Source organism: Anguilla anguilla, chromosome 10, assembly GCF_013347855.1.
Source record: "Anguilla anguilla isolate fAngAng1 chromosome 10, fAngAng1.pri, whole genome shotgun sequence".
NCBI lineage: Eukaryota > Metazoa > Chordata > Actinopteri > Anguilliformes > Anguillidae > Anguilla > Anguilla anguilla.
Window position 1 is genome coordinate 43,845,827 of NC_049210.1, and position 18,974 is coordinate 43,864,800.

An 18,974-nucleotide genomic window follows, 5' to 3' on the forward strand; every position below is an offset into this window, starting at 1 on the left:
CACATCAGCTGAGGTGGCGAGAGCAATTTTTAACCAGCTAAATCAGGGGATGATTAGGTGGCAGGTTGAGAGAGCCAGATTAGGAATTTAGCCAGGACACCGGGGAACCCCCTACTCTTTGCGAAGAGTGTCATGGGATCTTTAATGACCACAGTGAGTCAGGACCTCAGTTTAACATCTCATCCAAAAGATGGCATCTCCTATAGCACAGTATCCCCATCACTGGGGATTATTTGACCAGAGGGAAGATCGCCCCCTACAGGCCCACCAACACCACTTCCGGCAGCAACTTAGTTTTCTCAGGAGGTCTCCCATCCAAGTATTAACAAATCCCCCACCTGCTTAGCTTCAGCCATTCCCCAGGAGCAGAGTGCATGGTGGTATGCCTGCTAGCCAAATGCAGCTGACATTTTAAAAAGGAGTTTCATTGACATTAACCTCGCTAAATAACGGGCTAGTTAGCTACCCTCTGCCCGAGACCTGTGATAATGGTTCGCTCATCATCACAGGATCGGTGATTTACTGATGGCACACGGTGCTTGCTCCCCAGTGCCAGGCCTAGCACCGTACAATCATTTATCTCTCATTCCGCTGTGCCCCACGCTCATGCAGCTACCACCGTGTCCCATAGCTAGGCGACATCATTTCAGCTGTGCAGTTCTAATCTTTGTGGCTTTGACTGCTAGTCTGTGAGGAAGCCAATAGCTTTATTTTCTGCTTTTCGTTGTAATTATCATTGTGTGTCTGTGTGAGAGAGAGGTCAACTGTGGGTGTGCTGGGGTGAGCGAGATCAGCTGCAGGTGTGTTAGGGTGAGAGAAATAAGTTGCAGGTGTGTTGGGGCGAGAGAGATGAGCTGCAGGTGTGCTGGGGTGGGAGAGATCAGCTGCAGGTGTTTTAGGGTGGGAGAGAGCAGCTGCAGGTGTGTTAGGGTGGGAGAGATGAGCTGCAGGTGTGTTTGAATAAGAGAGATCAGCTGCAGGTGTGTTTGGGTGAGAGATCAGCTGCAGGTGTACTAGAGTGAGAGAGATCAGCTTCATCCCCACAGCCTAATTGAGAAGAAGGGACATATTATGGGATGATGGGATGTTATGGTTTGTAGAGGGGCCGGGGGCAGATAAAAGCAGTAATTGTATCGCTCTCCACCCAGAGTATGCTGTCATTGTGTGTGTGTGTGTGTGTGTGTGTGTGTGTGTGTATTATAGTTTTGCTGCTTTGTGTTGGATTGAAAGGCAGAATGTTGAGTGGGGTGTGGGACAGAGGACAATGTTGTTTTCAGTGACTGACTCTGTGACTCATAATGAGGGTTCTAGCGCTCGTTTACTCTGTTCTCTTTGAATAAACACGCTCCTGTCTGTGTCCTTGGTCGGACTGCGGACCTGTTCCTGGCTGGAAGCTCCGCCCCCCTCCCCTGTGTTCTTCACGGCTGATTTGCCGGTCTGTCCATTCTACCGGGTTCCTGCTCTGTGATTGGCCGAGCGGGCGGTGATGCGGATGCCTTGCTTTAAGAGGCGATGGAGCTGCTATGCTGCTGTGAGGAGCTGCTCTAATCTGCGTGCCTCGACCCGACTGCAGCATCCTGTCTGTTACTCCTCTCTCTCCCTCTCTCAGTCTCTCTCTCCCTCTCTCAGTCTCTCTCTCCGTCCCTCTCAATCTCGCTCTCCATCTCTTTCCATCTATCTCAGTCTCTGTCTTTTCCTCCCCGTCTCTCACACATGCTCTCTTGCCTTTTTTTTCAAGCTCTCTCGCTCTCCTCTCTGTCTCTTTTTCACTCATTCATTCTCTGATGTAAAGAGGTACAGATTACCGCTTGGTCTGAAGGTGAGTGTAGCTGATGGCAGAGTCTCTCTCTCTCTCTCTCTCTCTCTCTCTCTCTCTCTACCCCCTCTCCCTCCCTCCCTCCCTCTCTCTCTCTCTGTCTCTGTTTCATTTTGCCTCCTTCTCTTTTTTTCTCTGCCTCTTTTGCACTCTCATCAGATTACATACAATGTAATTTTTTTTCCCTCTCTTTGTGTAAGATTGTCTCCTATGCTGTACTTCTGGGATTATTTCACATCCAGTTCCTTTGAAATATGATAGCTCTCGTGTACATGTGCCTGTGTGTGTATACATGAGTGTGAGATAATACGTGTGTGCCTGCATGTGTGTATATTAGTGATTGTGCGTGTTTGTTGCACAGTTTACTGTGGAGAGCCGGCAGTGTTACTATGATGATATCCCTAACTCTCACGCATCACACTGCAGTGTTTCTGTAGCTTTAGTCTGCAGTGTTTCTGTAGCTGTGGGCTGCAGTGTTTATGTAGCTGTGGGCTGCAGTGTTTATGTAGCTTTAGTCTGCAGTGTTTCTGTAGCTGTGGGCTGCAGTTTATGTAGCTGTGGGCTGCAGTGTTTATGTAGCTGTGGGCTGCAGTCTTTCTGTAGCTTTGGTCTGCACTGTTTCTGTAGCTGTGGGCTGCAGTGTTTCTGTAGCTTTAGTCTGCACTGTTTCTGTAGCTTTAGTCTGCAGTGTTTCTGTAGCTGTGGGCTGCAGTTTTTTTTGTGGCTGTAGTCTGCACCGTTTCTGTAACTGTTGTGTGCAATGCTCCGGCTGTTGTTTGGTGAGTTTTGGCTGTGGTGTACAGGTTTTACACCGGCAATCATACAGCCTGTTAAGTATGATTATCATGGGCACTTTTATCATGGTTTGCTTGTCGCACATGAACAAAAAATATGGTCTGAAGACCGAAAGAACATTGTAGCCTTGTTGCCGTGGATCTGTCCCCTAAACCATAATTAATTTAGCACCTGGATGTGTGATTTGCCTTGAATGCTTGGTCTGCTCTAATCCTTTCACCATTTGAAAAAAACAGAGGAAAATGAGAAGCTGTGGTCGAAGATCGTGACGCGGCTGTAATTATTTTCTAAATTAAATTTGAACACTGGTATTTACTTAAGCTGTCTAAAGCTGAAATCCGCATTTTTAAAAGTTAAGTCTGATGACCGCCCGTAAAACCTCACATGACATTCACACCATCATTCAGGGACCCGGTGCAGTGTGTGTGTGTGTGTGTGTGTGTGTGTGTCAGTGTGGACGAAGTGATGAGCTTGTTTTGTCTGCGTAGAATCTGACAGAGAGGTCTGGATATGCCCCCAGTTTGGTAGCCCTGGGACAGGCTCGGCTGAGCTATCCCAGAATGCAGTGGGGCGAACCGTCCCAGAACGCCTCATTTTGCCTGGGCTGTGGTCTGGCCGGTCACACAGTGAATAAGCACATTCTGGAACCAACCGACGGCACTATCTCGATTTTTTTCCATACCCACAATCCTTTGCTCCCCGTTCCCAGGATAACATGTTGATCCCTTTTATATTTATGTAGGCCTTGTTTTAATTATGCGGTCAGGGCCTGAGCCGTTCATCTGTCTGGCTCCACCTACAGATTGGGGCCGAATTTATAAACATGTTTTTGTTTGAATAGACTTGCTGCAGATATGTACTTACGGCATTTAGAAGCATTATGTTTTCCAGGGACGTTAAAGCATGGGACGCTGGGGCCATGGGGCCCTGTGAGGAGGGGGGGGGCGAGGGGGTTTGCTGCGGCCCGGGGGCGGCGGGGGAGGGGGGGGGGAGGCGTGACTGTGTGCCTCTGTAGGGCTGCATTGCTCACATCTTGTTCTCAGAAGAGCGGCTTTTTTTAGAGGCCTGCTAACGTCGGGCAGCAGTGCTGTTCGGCGTAGAGCCCCTTTCCACCTTCCGCTGCCGTTCTCATTGTCCCCCTCCCTCCCTCTGCTCCGCTGTTCCACCCTCCCCCCCCCCCCCCCCCCCCCCATTCTCTGCCTTCCGGACGTTCAGTTCTGTCGCCGGCGTGTAGCAGCACGTCTGCCTAGCGACGTCTTTGTCTCCTTTGCCAGTCTCTTTACCTGTTGGGTTTCCATGGCAATGCAAAGTGACAGTTGGGTTTCCAGGGCAATGCGAAGCGGCTGTTGCGCTTCCATGGCGGCGTAAAGCGGCTGTTGCGTTCCCACGGAGGTGTAACATAACCTGTTGTCTGTGTCCCTGGCAGGTGGAGATCAGCTGGCCATTCTCAGAGCTGAAATATGGAATGTGTTCCCCTGCAGGCCCAGAGAAACTCTCTTCTGACTGAACCCCAAACGCCCAGTTAGCACTCGGCTGCCCCCCCCTCCCCTTTCCCTTCCTCGTCCCAGAGAGCTCCTGCACCGGAGAGCACAGGAGAGCACAGGGTCCTCCTGCACAGCCAGAGGAGCACAGAGAGAGAGAGAGAGAGAGAGAGTCTGTTAGCGGAACGCCCTTTCTGAGCGAGCGCAAGGCCTCACACTACATTTCGGCGTAGACGTTGGACCGCGCGAGGAGGCGAAGATGGAGATGGAGTCGTACCTGTGGATGGTGGTGGTGGGCTTCATCATCGCCTTCGTCCTGGCCTTCTCCGTGGGGGCGAACGACGTGGCCAACTCCTTCGGCACGGCGGTGGGCTCGGGCGTGGTCACCCTGCGGCAGGCCTGCATCCTGGCCTCCATCTTTGAGACGCTGGGCTCCATGCTGCTGGGCGCCAAGGTGGGCGAGACCATCCGGAAGGGCATCATCGACGTCAACCTGTACAACGACACCGTGCCCGTGCTGATGGCCGGGGAGGTCAGCGCCATGGTCGGTACGTCCTGCCCTTTTTTTGGGGGGGGGGGGGGGCGTTGGGTTTTTCCACACACACGAAACATGCTTTAACGATAAATATGTCGTTATACAGGATTGCCTCTTTTACCCAATGCTGATCCGCTTTTCTTGGCGAAACTCTTCTCTTAGGAGAAGAACAATCAGAGGTGATTAAGATGGGCGCAGTGGTACTGCGCAGTTCCATATTGAGAAGGGATAGAATGGCGTTGTGCAGTTGCGCAGTAGGCCTAAAGTGTGACATTTTATCCAACAGCAGTATGGAGAGTTTTGATTGGCTCTTGGCAACAAGAACACTTGTTATTGGTGAAAGGTGGCATGGACGGCTCTGGGGCCTTTTATCAATTCCCGCAAATATGTGATTCATCAAATTTAAAACTTGAAATCAATAATGGAGTTTGGTCGTGTGTGTAGTAAATATTCCAAGGACATTAGACGGGTGCAGTTTGTATTGCTGACCGGGGCAGTGACTGGAAAATAGCAGAAGGCTTGCCAAACATTATTTATTCAAGCCCGAATATACAGATGAAGAGTTTCAACAGATGCTTAGAGGTCAATGAGGAAAAGGTGAATTGGCGTGCGCCTGTCCGGACGTCCCATTTTGAGCTGCCCTCGTTTTCAGCAGGTCTGGGTTGTCTGAAGGTAGTTGGTGGAAGTGACACGAAGGCCATTTTGTCATTCTGTTCCAGCGAGTTGGAGTCGCTCAGACACAAACTATTTTTAGTCTGCAGAGGTCACAGCGATGCAGAATTCTGCCTTTGGCAAACAGAAAAGAATTTTAAAAAGCAACAAAAAGGTTTGCTGAATTTTGAAAACACAGGCATGTTGATCAGTTCAGCATTGAGGTGAGTTATGGAGTGAACTGTTTCTTTAAAAACAGAGTAAGTTAACTATCCTTTAAAAGCCCAGTAAGTAAACTATCCTGTAAAAGTCCTGTAAGTGAGCTATCCCTTTAAAAGCCCTGAAAATGACCTAACGCCTAAAATAAATCCACTGTAAACATGTCTGTATACATGAAAGGTCCCCCATAAAAATGGTAGTTATGTCTGTGAGATTATGCACCCGACGAATGGACAGTTCTGTGCATGGGCAGTATTATTATAAAGTGAAGTTGAATGAATGGCAGGTTTGAGAGTGGTTGTGTAATGAGTGTGATGTGTCTGATCTCCTCCTCTCAGGGTCTGCTGTCTGGCAGCTCATAGCTTCCTTCCTGAAGTTGCCCATTTCCGGGACGCACTGCATTGTGGGATCCACCATCGGGTTCTCTATGGTGGCCATTGGCACTAAGGGTGTGCAGTGGATGCAACTGGTGAAGATCGGTGAGGGGCACTACCTTGTGTAATGAGTGTGTGTGTGTCTGTGTGTGTGTGTGTGTGCGCGCGTGTGTCTAACTCTCTCACTGTCTGTATCTCCCTCTCCCTGTACGTTAGTTGCTTCCTGGTTCATCTCTCCTCTCCTCTCTGGTCTGATGTCTGGGTTCCTGTTCTTCCTGATCAGATACTTCATCTTGAACAGGGTGAGTAGGAGGGGCAGAGATGCCTTCCTGTTTACAGAGCAGCCTGTGTGGTGGTGGTGGTGGTGGTGGTGGGAGGGGTTATGGGGTTATGGGAGAGTGAGTGGTAGTGGTGATGGGGGGCTGGAGTTACAGGAGAGTGAGTGTTTTTGGGTTAGGGTTGGGGGGGGGTTTAGCAAGCAGGGAAGTGTGTTGGACGTGTGGGGGGGGGCAGTTGTGTGGTGTGCTGGGTTTTAGGAGTGGGGGTGTAGCAGTGAGCCCTGTTCTCCTTCCACAGGACGACCCTGTTCCCAACGGCCTACGCGCTCTACCTCTGTTCTACGCCACCACCATCGGCATCAACACCTTCTCCATCATGTACACTGGAGCTCCCCGTAAGCACGCCTGTGCTAGTCTCACCTGTGTTAAACACTGCCACTTTCACCTGTGCTGCTGTGTTCTGTGACAGTGAGCGCAGTCTGGATTAGAACTGAGAGATTTCTGTATTTATTTTACATTAGTGTGTAAACTGTAAGCGCACACACACACACACACACACACACACACACAGTCTTATATACTATACCCACAGGTAGAAGCATCCTGTGCTGTGCTAGAGAACCAGTCTGTGCATGTCATCCATCCGAGTGATGTGCTCTGAACCCTGACCTCTGTCTCTCCCTGTGTGGCAGTACTGGGTCTGGAGATGCTGCCGGTTTGGGCGATAGCGCTGATAACGCTGGCAGGTGCGCTGCTGTGTGCAGCCGGCGTCTGGTTCTTAGTGTGCCCGTGGATGAGAAGGAAAATCGCAAGTGAGTGTGGTATACACACACCCCACACACACACACACACACACACACACCTCCACACGCACACGCGCACACACACACACACACACACCTCCACACACACACACGCACGCCCCCACACACACACACACGCACGCACACACTGCCTTGTCTGTTTGCTTTTGCAAACCACCGTAATTACTGCATGATGAATAAAAATGTAATCCATGTTTTACCGGTTTAATGCTTTGAAAAATTATGAAATTATTTGTTTGTGGTAATGGGATTTTATAATTTTTCATCCAGTCAAACGCAGTTCAGTGTGTTTTACAGAGGGATGAAATGCCGGGTAAAATACAGATACAGTCAGGACAATAACAGCAAAGGCAAAAAAAGCTTGATTAAAAATACACGAAATGAAAACAATGAAATGAATACCGGTACAGAAAATAAGAGAACAAGATAAAGTTGTGACAAACCAGCTTTGGCTTTGATTTGTTTTTATTAACGCAACCCAAACACCTTGCGTCTGAAGACAGTTGCTCTTCATTGGCTGCCTGAAGTCCTTTGGTGAAAGTGAGGGAACATTTGTACAGACGGAGCACAGAAAGAGGGAAGCAGAGGGAACAAAAGTAAAGTGCTGCTCCCTTCAGGCTAGTCGGTGTTCATTTAATGTGCATTATCTCACGGGGCATGTCAACGCAGTTTACATTAATAATAGAACACAGCATAAACAGACCAATGGAAATAGATGCTTATCAGATAATGGCCCGCACTTATTGTTGTTGCATCGTGAGTAACGGATGATAAGTCCGTGGATGTTATTCGTTCGTGGATAGCGGATGATAGCGCAGGGATGTTATTATTAGAGAGTCGAAGAAGGAAAGAAAAATAAATTGTAGTAGGCGATGGAGTTCAGCATTATATAATGGGTCATTGTTACGGCTGGCTCGCCTGGCCGCAACAAACAAAGTCCGGATGGATCAAAAACACGACAGAAACTGATCTAAAAACAAACCCAGACATTTATTCATCTAAATAACAAACAAAAACACACAAAGTTCACAAAACAAAAGCTCTCCACACAAATCACAAACCCCAAAATAAAACTCCCTCAAATCACAAGACCCAAAAGAAAATCTCCCCTGCCTCATACTACTGGGCTTATATATTGGGCCACAGGCAGGTGGAGGCAATCAGCCAATTAGGTAATTAAGCAACTACCTCCACCTGCACTACCCAGGCAAGCAGAGGCAGGGGACGTAACACCCCCACCCTTAAGACAAAAAAAAGACAACCTAAAAGGTCTTTTTTTTTTTTTTTCCTTCAAATTACTATACAAAACAAAAAAATAAATACCAAATGTCCACAAATTGTCCAGAGGAATCTGCCACTGTAGGGAAGTGTGTGTCTGCGCGCAGCCTCCTCGCCGCCGCAGGGTACTGTGTGTCTGCGCGCGTCGTCCTCGACGCCGCAGGGACCTGTGTGTCTGCGCGCGTCGTCCTCGACGCCGCAGGGACCTGTGTGTCTGCGCGCGTCGTCCTCGACGCCGCAGGGACCTGTGTGTCTGCGCGCGTCGTCCTCGACGCCGCAGGGACCTGTGTGTCTGCGCGCGTCGTCCTCGACGCCGCAGGGACCTGTGTGTCTGCGCGCGTCGTCCTCGACGCCGCAGGGACCTGTGTGTCTGCGCGCGTCGCACTCGACGCCGCAGGGACCTGTGTGTCTGCGCGCGTCGCACTCGACGCCGCAGGGAAGTGTGTGTCTGCGCGCGTCGTCCTCGGCGCCGCAGGGAAGTGTGTGTCTGCGCACATCGTCCTCGACGCCGCAGGGAAGTGTGTGTCTGCGCGCGTCGTCCTCGACGCCGCAGGGAACTGTGTGTCTGCGCGCAGCCTCCTCGCCGCCGCAGGGAAGTGTGATGGCAGATCCCGGACGAGCCCCCATTTTGTTACGGCTGGCTCGCCTGGCCGCAACAAACAAAGTCCGGATGGATCAAAAACACGACAGAAACTGATCTAAAAACAAACCCAGACATTTATTCATCTAAATAACAAACAAAAACACACAAAGTTCACAAAACAAAAGCTCTCCACACAAATCACAAACCCCAAAATAAAACTCCCTCAAATCACAAGACCCAAAAGAAAATCTCCCCTGCCTCATACTACTGGGCTTATATATTGGGCCACAGGCAGGTGGAGGCAATCAGCCAATTAGGTAATTAAGCAACTACCTCCACCTGCACTACCCAGGCAAGCAGAGGCAGGGGACGTAACAGTCATCATTTAAAATGCAGACGAGCACAGAGAAGAAATAATGGTTTTGACGGCCTTATACCTGACCTGACTAAAACACTTGACTCTTAATAAATAATGAAAACTTCTTTCAGAACACAAACTAAACAAAGGTGAATTAAACTACCGGCAACACGTATACAGGTGAGGTTCAGGGGTTCAGTTCCCACATGTGTACAGGTGAGGTTCAGGGGTTCAGTACCCACGTATACAGGTGAGGTTCAGGGGCTCAGTACTCATGTGTACAGGTGAGGTTCAGGGGTTCAGTACCCACATGTACAGGTGAGGTTCAGGGGCTCAGTACTCATGTGTACAGGTGAGGTTCAGGGGTTCAGTACCAATGTGTACAGGTGAGGTTCAGGGGTTCAGTACCCATGTGTACAGGTGAGGTTCAGGGGTTCAGTACCCGTGTTTAATTTGGGGTGCGGTGTTCCAGGTCGGCTGAAGAAGGAGCAGGCCCTGTCCCGCATTTCGGACGAGAGCCTGGATAAGATCCCGGAGGAGGAGGAGGTGCCGGTGTTTAAGGAGCTGCCGGGGGCGAAGGGCGGAGACGAGGCTGTGGTCCCCCTGACTGGCCGAGCGGCCGAGGCTTCGGCTGAGCTGAGCGGCTTAGCCAATGGGGGCACAGTGCTGCCCAATGGGCGGGTCTATGGTAAGCCTGTAGGGAAGTCTCTGTCTCTCTCTCTCTCTTCCCCCACGTTTCTCTCCCCCTCTGTCTCTCTCTCTCTCTCTCCCTCTCCCCCCCCACTGTCTGTTTCTTCGCGTCTGTCTCCCTTTCACTCCCCCCTATTTTTCTCTCCCTCTGTCTCTTTCTGCCGTCCTCCGTCTCTCTTTCTCTCCCTCTCTCTCTCTCTCAGACCCTCTGTCACTTTCTCTCCTTCCGTCTCTTTCTCTACCCTGTCTCTCTTTCTCTGCCCCCTCTCTCTCTCTATTTTTTTGCCCTTTTCTATCTCTCTTTCTTCCCCCTCTGTCACTCTTTCTCTACCCCCTCTCTTTCTCTGCCCCTGTCTCTCTTTCTGTCCCCCTCTCTCTCTCTCTCTCTCTCTCCTCCACTGAGTCCTGTGTCCCGGTCTGTCCCGTAGGGAGGACCCACTCCATGACCAATGGCTGCCTGAAGTCCCCGGTGTCCAACGGCAGCTTCTCGTTCGACGGGCACATGCGCAGCGACGGGCAGGTCTACCACACGGTGCACAAGGACTCCGGCCTGTACAAGGACCTGCTGCACAAGATCCACCTGGGTCGCCTGGACGACGACGGCGGGCCCCGGCCGGCCATCGAGAACTACCGCGCGCTGCGCCGCAACAACAGCTACACGTGCTACACGGCCGCCATCTGCGGCATGCCGGTGCAGCCGCTGCTGCGCAGCGAGAGCGCCGCCGCCGCCGCCGCCGCCGAGGACAGCGAGAAGCTGGTGGGCGACAGCGTCTCGTACTCCAAGAAGCGCGTGCGCTACGACAGCTACTCCAGCTACTGCAACGCCGTGGCGGAGGCGGAGATCGAGGCGGAGGAGGGCGGCGTGGAGATGAAGCTGGCCGCCGCCGGCCCCCTCGGCGGGGCGGAGCCGCTGGACGACCCCGCCGACGAGGACAAGGAGGAGAAGGACAAGCCGCAGGTCTTCCTGCTCTTCCACTTCCTGCAGATCCTCACCGCCTGCTTCGGCTCCTTCGCCCACGGAGGCAACGACGTCAGGTACGCACCTGAAACACATTACACACACCTGAACCCCGTAATGCACACCTGAATCCTATTACACACACCTGAACCCTGTAATGCACACCTGAATCCTATTACACACACCTGAACCCCGTAATGCACACCTGAATCCTATTACACACACCTGAACCCCGTAATGCACACCTGAATCCTATTACACACACCTGAACCCTGTAATGCACACCTGAATCCTATTACACACACCTGAACCCCGTAATGCACACCTGAATCCTATTACACACACCTGAACCCCGTAATGCACACCTGAATCCTATTACACACACCTGAACCCTGTAATGCACACCTGAATCCTATTACACACACCTGAACCCCGTAATGCACACCTGAATCCTATTACGCACACCTGAATTAACGCCATTATGCCCTGTATACACACACCTGAATGAACGCCATTATGCCCTGTATACACACACCTGTAACATTACACCCAGTCAGGGGTGAGCTCTAGGTGTGTGTGCTAGTGTAGGTGTGTATGTTGCGGTTTCTGTGTGTGTGTGTGTGTGTGTGTGTGTTAGTGTAAGTGTGCAGGTTGACCTCTTGCGATGTTAAATGTCCCTTTCTTCCTGTTTTTCCCGCACTGCAGTAACGCTATTGGCCCCCTGGTGGCGCTGTGGATGATCTACGAGCAGGGCGGGGTGATGCAGGATGCTGCCACGCCCATCTGGCTGCTGCTGTATGGGGGTTTGGGAATCTGTGCTGGTCTGTGGGTGTGGGGGCGCAGGGTGATTCAGACCATGGGGAAAGACCTGACCCCCATCACCCCCTCTAGGTGAGGTCCCCCTGCACGACCCCTTCTGGCCGCCCCGTGGCTTTCTGGGAAATGCATGCCGGAGATCGACACGCACGCACGTACACGCACACCTGCTCGCACACACACGTGCACACACACAAACCCACACACACTCACACGCACACACACACTCCGTACTCTCTGGGTCAGGAGTTTGGAGGAGCTGGGGGGAAGGTGGGGAGGGGGGGGGCGGCGGGACCCAGCAGGGTTTATTTGGGGTCTGCGCCCCCGACGCCCCTCCCACGGCAGGACACCGCGGCGCCTGGCTGGGACATCACACAGCCGCAGGAAGTGAGCGTACCCTCGGCATTCTGGGAGATGGAATGTAGCAGCGGGGGTCCTCCCCAATAGCGCACAAAAGCTGTTTTGAAGAGCTGGGATTTGGGGGGGGGGGGAGCAGAGGGGGCGAGCCAGAGCCTGTTCTCTTTCTCTCCAGTGCTCCCCTCTTCCGACCCGAGGGTAAATCTGCCGCCTCCTAATTCAATGGCTGTCCGTATCCAGGAAGAGGCCCGATTAGCTACATCATCCTGTCAGCCGTCTGGCACCGTGCTTCTCCTGAGGAGCCGGAACGGTCTTGGGGGGGAGGGGGGGGGGGGGTTGGGGGGGTCACAGAGGGGTCAGGACTGATAACTCAATCTGGGGGTGAAGCCCCCATCTCGCTGTGTCCACACGCAAAGAGAGAAAAGTACATTTACACACACACGGTACATTCAGGGCAGGAGCACACACACGTTCACGTGCGCACTCGTACAGTCACACTCTCACAAACACATGCGCACACTTCTCACCTCTGAATGAACAAAGATATTCCAACGAGTGCTGTTAACAGTGATGCGTACACGCTCCTCTTTTATTAGTGACAAAGACCAGACATGCACTCCTCTATTTGTTCACTTTTATTTGCCTCTCTCTGTCTCTCTCTTTCCTCCTCTGTCTCTCCCCTTTTCCCTTCTTCTTTCCTCCTCTTCCTCTGTCTCTTTATCTCTCCTGTCTCTCTTCCTCTGTCCCCCTCTTCCTCTCTCCTTCACTGTCTCTTCCTCTCCCTCTCTTGTTCTCTCTTTCTCTCATGCTCTTTCAGTCTTTCTCTCCCCCTCACTTTGTTTCTCTTCCTCTCTCCCTCTTCTAATCACTCTCTCTGTCTCTGTCTCTTCCTCTGTCTCCCCTCTCTCTTCCTACTCTCCTTCTCTTTTCCTTTTTCCCACTCTCTGTTATCCTTTTTTCCCTTCTCCCTCCCTCTCTCCCTCTCTCTCTCCCCCCCCTCCCTCTCTCTCTCTCTCTCTCTCTCTCTCTCTCTCTCCCCCTCTCCCCCTCTCTCTCTCTCTCTCTCTCTCCCCCTCTCCCCCTCTCCCTCTCTCCCTCTCTCTCTCTCTCTCTCTCTCTCTCTCTCCCCGGTGGTAAGCTGGTGTTGCGTGTGACCGGTATGATAATGAATGTTAGGAAGGACTGTGAAGGTTATCTCTTGTTGCTCCCCGCAGTGGATTCACTATTGAACTGGCATCGGCGCTCACTGTTGTGTTCGCCTCCAATATTGGACTCCCAGTCAGTACCACACACTGCAAGGTATGCCTGAGTCACCTGACCCAGCCGCCTGGGTCACGTGACCGAGCCGCCGGGGCTCGCAGCTCGCCCCCGTGGGGGGGTGAGACCACGCTGCTCTTTGGGGTAGGGAAGGGGGGGGTGGGTGAACAGGCTGTTTCTTTCCCCTAACTGTTCTATACCATATATGGGTGGGAGGGCCATGAAAACCAGTGGCAACGCAATGAGACTGGCACACGGTCAGTTGCCATGGCACTGACACATAGTCAGTTGTTCCCCAGCCGTGAGTTTATCCCCCCCCCCCCCCCAGAAACCCCCAGGGGGCGCTGTGGTCTCACTCCCCTCCCCGGACAGGATTGGTGTCTTCGCGGCCACCTGAGAGAAGCTGGCGGAGTCCGGCGCCTGGCCTCCCATTGGCTGGCTGAGGCTCCGCCCCTGTTGCATGTGTTTTCCCTCTCCTCCCTCTCATTGTCCTGTTTGTTTCTGTCTGTTTCCATTTCTTCACAGTGGGTTTTGCATTGAAGTAATGAGTGCTCTAACTGTGCTTGTTGCCTCAAATGTGGGCATCCCAATAAGTTCCACTCACTGCAAGGTACTGGTGTGTGTAGCACAGCTCAGCATCTATCACCGCTGACTGCCACTGCTTCTCTAGAGTCGCTCCCATCAAGTGAATCAGTTGTGCACTTTTCCTCTCTGCCACACACACACACACATGCACACACACGCGCACGCGCACACACATGCGCACACACACATAGACTTGCATACACACATGCGCACACACACACACACACACACACACACACACACTGCCCAGCCATGCTTATTTACACTAGCCCACCTGTGCGATGAACAGACATGGAGGCCCATGTTCAAATGCTCTTTTGGGATCCTCTGTCATCACTAAAGCAGGTGCTGCAAATATGAGCAAATACGACCACCTGTTGATACACCTGCGCCACTACTGGAGGGAAAAATGCATAAGTGACATCACTGATTGAAAAATTAGAAAAACGCAATTTGTAATCAATCCATTTATCTCAGTTACTTAAACCTGATGAACTAACATGGTTCTGATAATTTTGTGTTGGGAGTTATGTTTAACCTCGTAGCGACAGCTGACTGCTGGTGTGAGGTGTGTGTGTGTGTGTGTGTGTGTGTGGTTTAGTTATGTTGTGTTTAATGCTGAAGTCTGACTAACAGGTGGTGTGTGTGTGTGTGTGTGTGTGTGTGGGGTTTAGTTATGTTGTGTTTTAATGCTGTGGTCTGACTGACAACTGGTGTGAGGTGTGTGTGTGTGGTTTAGTTATGTTGTGTTTTAATGCTGTAGTCTGACTGACAGCTGGTGTGAAGTGTGTGTGTGTGGTTTAGGGTAAGCAGCTCAGTGCCCAGATTGTTCATCTCCACACAGCGTGCTTTCCAAAGAGAGCGCTGTGAGGGGATTCGCTGATTGACATATCCACAGCACAGTCTGCTTGGAGCCAAAATGGCGACCTTGGCACCTGAGCCTGTTTATTCTCACCCAGCAGCTGTCAGTGCTAATCCAACACTCCCACAACATATCTGCAATGCTGTAGCAACATTATCAGCAGTGATTTGCCCATCCAGCAGCTGTCGGTGCTAATCCAGCACTCCCACAATGCATCAGTAATGCTGTGGCAGCACTGTCAGCCTGTGAACAGGTCCCCAGTGCTGTAACACCCCACCCATTATGTGCCAGACCCACATCTTGACCCCTCCTCCAGAAATAGCTTACCGCTCCTCCTACACCCCCTGCCCCCCCCCCCCCCCCCCCCCCCCCCCCCAGACTCCCCCCACCAGCGGCGTCTCTCGTTTCATCCCACCTGCTGCTCTCACCTCTGGAGAACGTAGAGCATGCTGGGAAATGTCACTGCACATGTGTCCGTTTCCATTACGGTTACGCATTAGAGCCTCTGAAGTTATGCAATGGCGGTGCACCAGTGCGCACTGGCGCGGCCATGTTGTGCCTTAGAGGCACCGCTGTGGACTGCAGCACAGTGAAATGCGCAGTTGTGCTGATAATGATGATAATCTACCCTCCCTTAGTAACTCATATACTGCAGTACATTAACCTGCTACATCGCTAACCGGCGCGTGCCTGTTTGTGTGTGTGTGTGCGCGCCTGTGTGTGTGTGTGTGTGTGTGTGTGTGTGTGTGTCTGTGTCTGTGTCCGTGCATGTGCGCGGTGTGTGTGTTTGTACGTGTGATTTGTGTGTGAGTTTGCATGTGCGTGTGCTTGTTTGTGTGTGCGTGTCAGTGTCTGTGTGTGCGTGTGTGCGTGCGTGTGTGCATGTGCGTGGTGTGTGTGTTTGTACGTGTGATTTGTGTGTGAGTTTGCATGTGTGTGTGCTTGTTTGTGTGTGTGTGAGCGCGTGTGCGTGCGCGTGTGCACATGTGCGCGTGTCGCGTGTCCGTTTCTGCTGCTGATCGTGTGTCTCCCTGTCGCCGCGGTGACCAGGTGGGCTCGGTGGTGGCGGTGGGCTGGATCCGGTCCCGGAAGGGGGTGGACTGGCGGCTGTTCCGGAACATCTTCCTGGCCTGGTTCGTCACCGTGCCGGTGGCCGGCCTCTTCAGCGCCGCCGTCATGGCGGTCTTCGTGTACGGCATCCTGCCCTTCGTCTGAACGCCCCGCCCGAGGAGGGAGGGAGGGAGGGAGGGAGGGGCGGAGGGGAGAGAGAATGAGAGTGTGGGATCACGCGCTACCTGGAAGACCTCCAGAATATTTGGGTTCTGTCTTTTTTATTTTACTTTGGGCTGTTATTTATTTTATTTCGGCCTCTTACGTAAGAAACACGGTGCACACCAAATAAGTTTAATCTTCCAGTTCTCCCTGCTGTACAGACAACAGTATGTGTGCGAGTTATGATTTATCATTTACGGTTAGGGTGTGTGTGTGTGTGTGTGTGAGAGAGAGTGAGTGTTAGAGAGAGTGTGAGAGTCGGTATACACTAAAATGAAAGGGTTCAATTAAAGTAATACAGTTAACAAGGTTGTGTGTTTATACACACGTGTGCACATTCATTGACAGACATGGCACGTATTGCAGCTATATATAGATGATATATGCACATACTTATTTAATCAGTTTTATTGCTGTTGTACTGAACAGCGTAGTGGCCCTGAAGCAGCTGTAAATATTACATCATCTCCTGTGGGATGGCCCCGCCCTCCATGCCAGTTGCAATGGTAATGGTACGACTCCACACCATTGGGTCAGGGGGAGTTAATTGGATTGTGCGATGCATTACTGTAATTGTAGTTTTTCAGCTCTCTGTTGCCATACACAGTAAAAGAGGTATGCAAGAGGTTATGTGTGTTTTAAGATGGATTTCATATTTTAATAATGTATTATACTGTAATTTCTACTGTAAATACTTTCCTCTGTGTTTTTTTTTTCTTATCCTTTTGTTTTTGGCTCCATTTTTTCATTTTGGGGAGGGTCTCCACACGATGCATCCCATGATGCAGTTGTGCAGTAATGCATGTAAGATAGGGAGGGTGGGGGGGGGGGTGGGCAGCATTGACCTGTTACATCTGCCTCGCTGACTGACTGACAGTCCTTGGTCTCTCACACACCGTGACATCAGCACACTGACACTCGCACACGCTCACGTTTTTATTAAATTCATATTTGAATTGGGCCTTGTCATTATTAAGTGAAAGATGCCATTTCTTTCATGTTATGCAGTGCGGTTTTCCCTGGGATGGTGTGAGCGGTGCTAACGTGCTAGCGTCAGACAGGTGACGCACGCTGCACCCTACAGAACACAATTTCTGCCCTTAAAAAGAAACGTTTTACCAAAGGTCCGGAAGAATGTTTCGCCACCAGTGCTCCTGGAAAAAAAAAAGCGCCTTTGAAGTGTAACCACTGGCTTCCCAAATGTAGGAGCTGCAGAGGGGTGTGTGTGTGCACGCGTGCGTGCGTGTGTGTCTGTCTGTGTGTGTGTGCACGCGTGCGTGCGTGTGTGTGCTGGCACTCATCATCATCATTACTTGTAGAGATCTGTGTGCAGGTGCTCATGCCTGTTTGGATGTTTGAAAATGTACATGTAATTGTTACCCCACAGGTAGAGTGTGTGCAGGTGTGTTACCCCGCAGGTAGAGTGTGTGCAGATGTTACCCCAGAGAAAGAGTGTGCAGATGTTACCCCAGAGAAAGAGTGTGCAGGTCTGTTACCCCACAGGTAGACTGTGTGCAGGTGTGTTACCCCACAGGTAGTGTGTGGTGTGTTACCCCACAGGTAGACTGTGTGCAGGTGTGTTACTCCACAGGTAGGCTGTGTGCAGGTGTGTTACCCCACAGGTAGACTGTGTGCAGGTGTGTTACCCCACAGGTAGACTGTATGTGCAGGTGTGTTACCCCACAGGTAGACTGTATGTGCAGGTGTGTTACCCCACAGGTAGGCTGTGTGCAGGTGTGTTACCCCACAGGTAGGCTGTGTGCAGGTGTGTTACCCCACAGGTAGACTGTGTGCAGATGTTACCCCACAGGTAGACTGTGTGCAGGTGTGTTACCCCACAGGTAGGCTGTGTGCAGGTGTGTTACCCCGCAGGTAGACTGGGTGCAGATGTTACCCTGCAGGTAGACTGTGTGCAGCTGTGTTACCCCACAGGTAGACCATATGTGCAGGTGTGTTGTGGACAGGAAGGTGTGTGTGTGTGTGTGTGTGTGTGTGTGTGTGTACACGTGTGCGTGTCTCCCTTCTGAGGTTTCCTGCGGCCTGTTATTTCTGCTCTGTTCTTCCACTGGGGCATTTACTGTAGGCTAAAAACCGGCTCCGAAATGGATCTCCTTTATTTAGGGAGTCAGACGGGGAAGGACACATTTACGTCACATTTCATAACCCCAGGTGGTGCTGTAACGATGTGTGAGAGACTGGTTACCATGGCGATGTAGTGGCAGAGGAGTTGTGATTGGTGTTATCTGGAGAGGGGTGAGGCCCTGTCCTGCCAGCATGTCCCCATAATGAGACACGGTCCTGTGTAATATCAGCATATCCCCATAGTGAAACTGATCTGTGGGTGATATCAGCATATCCCCACAGTGAAACTGATCTGTGTGTGATATCCACATATCCCCACAGTGAAACTGACCTGTTTGATGTCAGCATATCCCCACAGTGAAACTGACCTGTTTGATGTCAGCATATCCCCACAATGAAACTCGTCTGTGTGTGATATCAGTATATCCCCTCAGTGAGATGCAGTCCTGTATGTCAGGATATCCTGCAGTGAGACTCTGACCTGTATGATATCAGGATATCCCTCAATGAGACATCTGTCTTGTGTGATACCAGCATATCCCCGCATTAGAACATTGTCTTATGTGATATCAGCATATCCTCCCATTGTGACACATTGTCCTGTGTGATATCAGCAGGGATGGCCTGGGATGGCCGACAGATTCATATCCCCCTCAGTTAAAGGAGTGAATTCTCTTGATCCTTACGAGTGCGTTGTTCAGCGTATGGACAGACACGAGCCCAGGTGTTTCTCATATTGTGACTTTATGTTCATTCTCTCTCCTGTTTGGACAGATCTTTCCCATGGCCTTGTAAAGCTGTGTTTATACTTTGTGTTGTATACAGTAGGCAGTGGTGTTATCAATGCAACTGTGTAGTAACTATGTAGTAACCGTGTAGTAGTGTAGCTCAAACCCTTGCCTA

The 18,974-nt window shown here is 51.3% G+C and overlaps 1 protein-coding gene across 6 annotated transcripts in view; it reads left to right on the forward strand.

Moving 5' to 3' along the window:
• Positions 1 to 17,157, forward strand: part of slc20a2 (solute carrier family 20 member 2) — a 30,039-nt gene extending 12,882 nt beyond the window's left edge. For 3 of the 6 annotated variants that reach the window (XM_035378655.1, XM_035378657.1, XM_035378658.1), the window contains exons 2-11: positions 4,038 to 4,640; positions 5,836 to 5,976; positions 6,088 to 6,173; positions 6,448 to 6,544; positions 6,842 to 6,961; positions 9,665 to 9,880; positions 10,311 to 10,917; positions 11,546 to 11,731; positions 13,228 to 13,312; positions 15,768 to 17,157. In XM_035378655.1, coding sequence (XP_035234546.1) covers positions 4,352 to 4,640; positions 5,836 to 5,976; positions 6,088 to 6,173; positions 6,448 to 6,544; positions 6,842 to 6,961; positions 9,665 to 9,880; positions 10,311 to 10,917; positions 11,546 to 11,731; positions 13,228 to 13,312; positions 15,768 to 15,932 — 1,992 coding nt within the window. In that variant the 5' untranslated portion in view covers positions 4,038 to 4,351 and the 3' untranslated portion in view covers positions 15,933 to 17,157. Of the gene's footprint in view, positions 1 to 1,537; positions 1,820 to 4,037; positions 4,641 to 5,835; positions 5,977 to 6,087; positions 6,174 to 6,447; positions 6,545 to 6,841; positions 6,962 to 9,664; positions 9,881 to 10,310; positions 10,918 to 11,545; positions 11,732 to 13,227; positions 13,313 to 13,795; positions 13,881 to 15,767 lie in introns of those variants that run through there. The other 3 variants (XM_035378656.1, XM_035378659.1, XM_035378661.1) reach the window with 3 other exon arrangements.
• Positions 17,158 to 18,974: the final 1,817 nt, after the last annotated feature.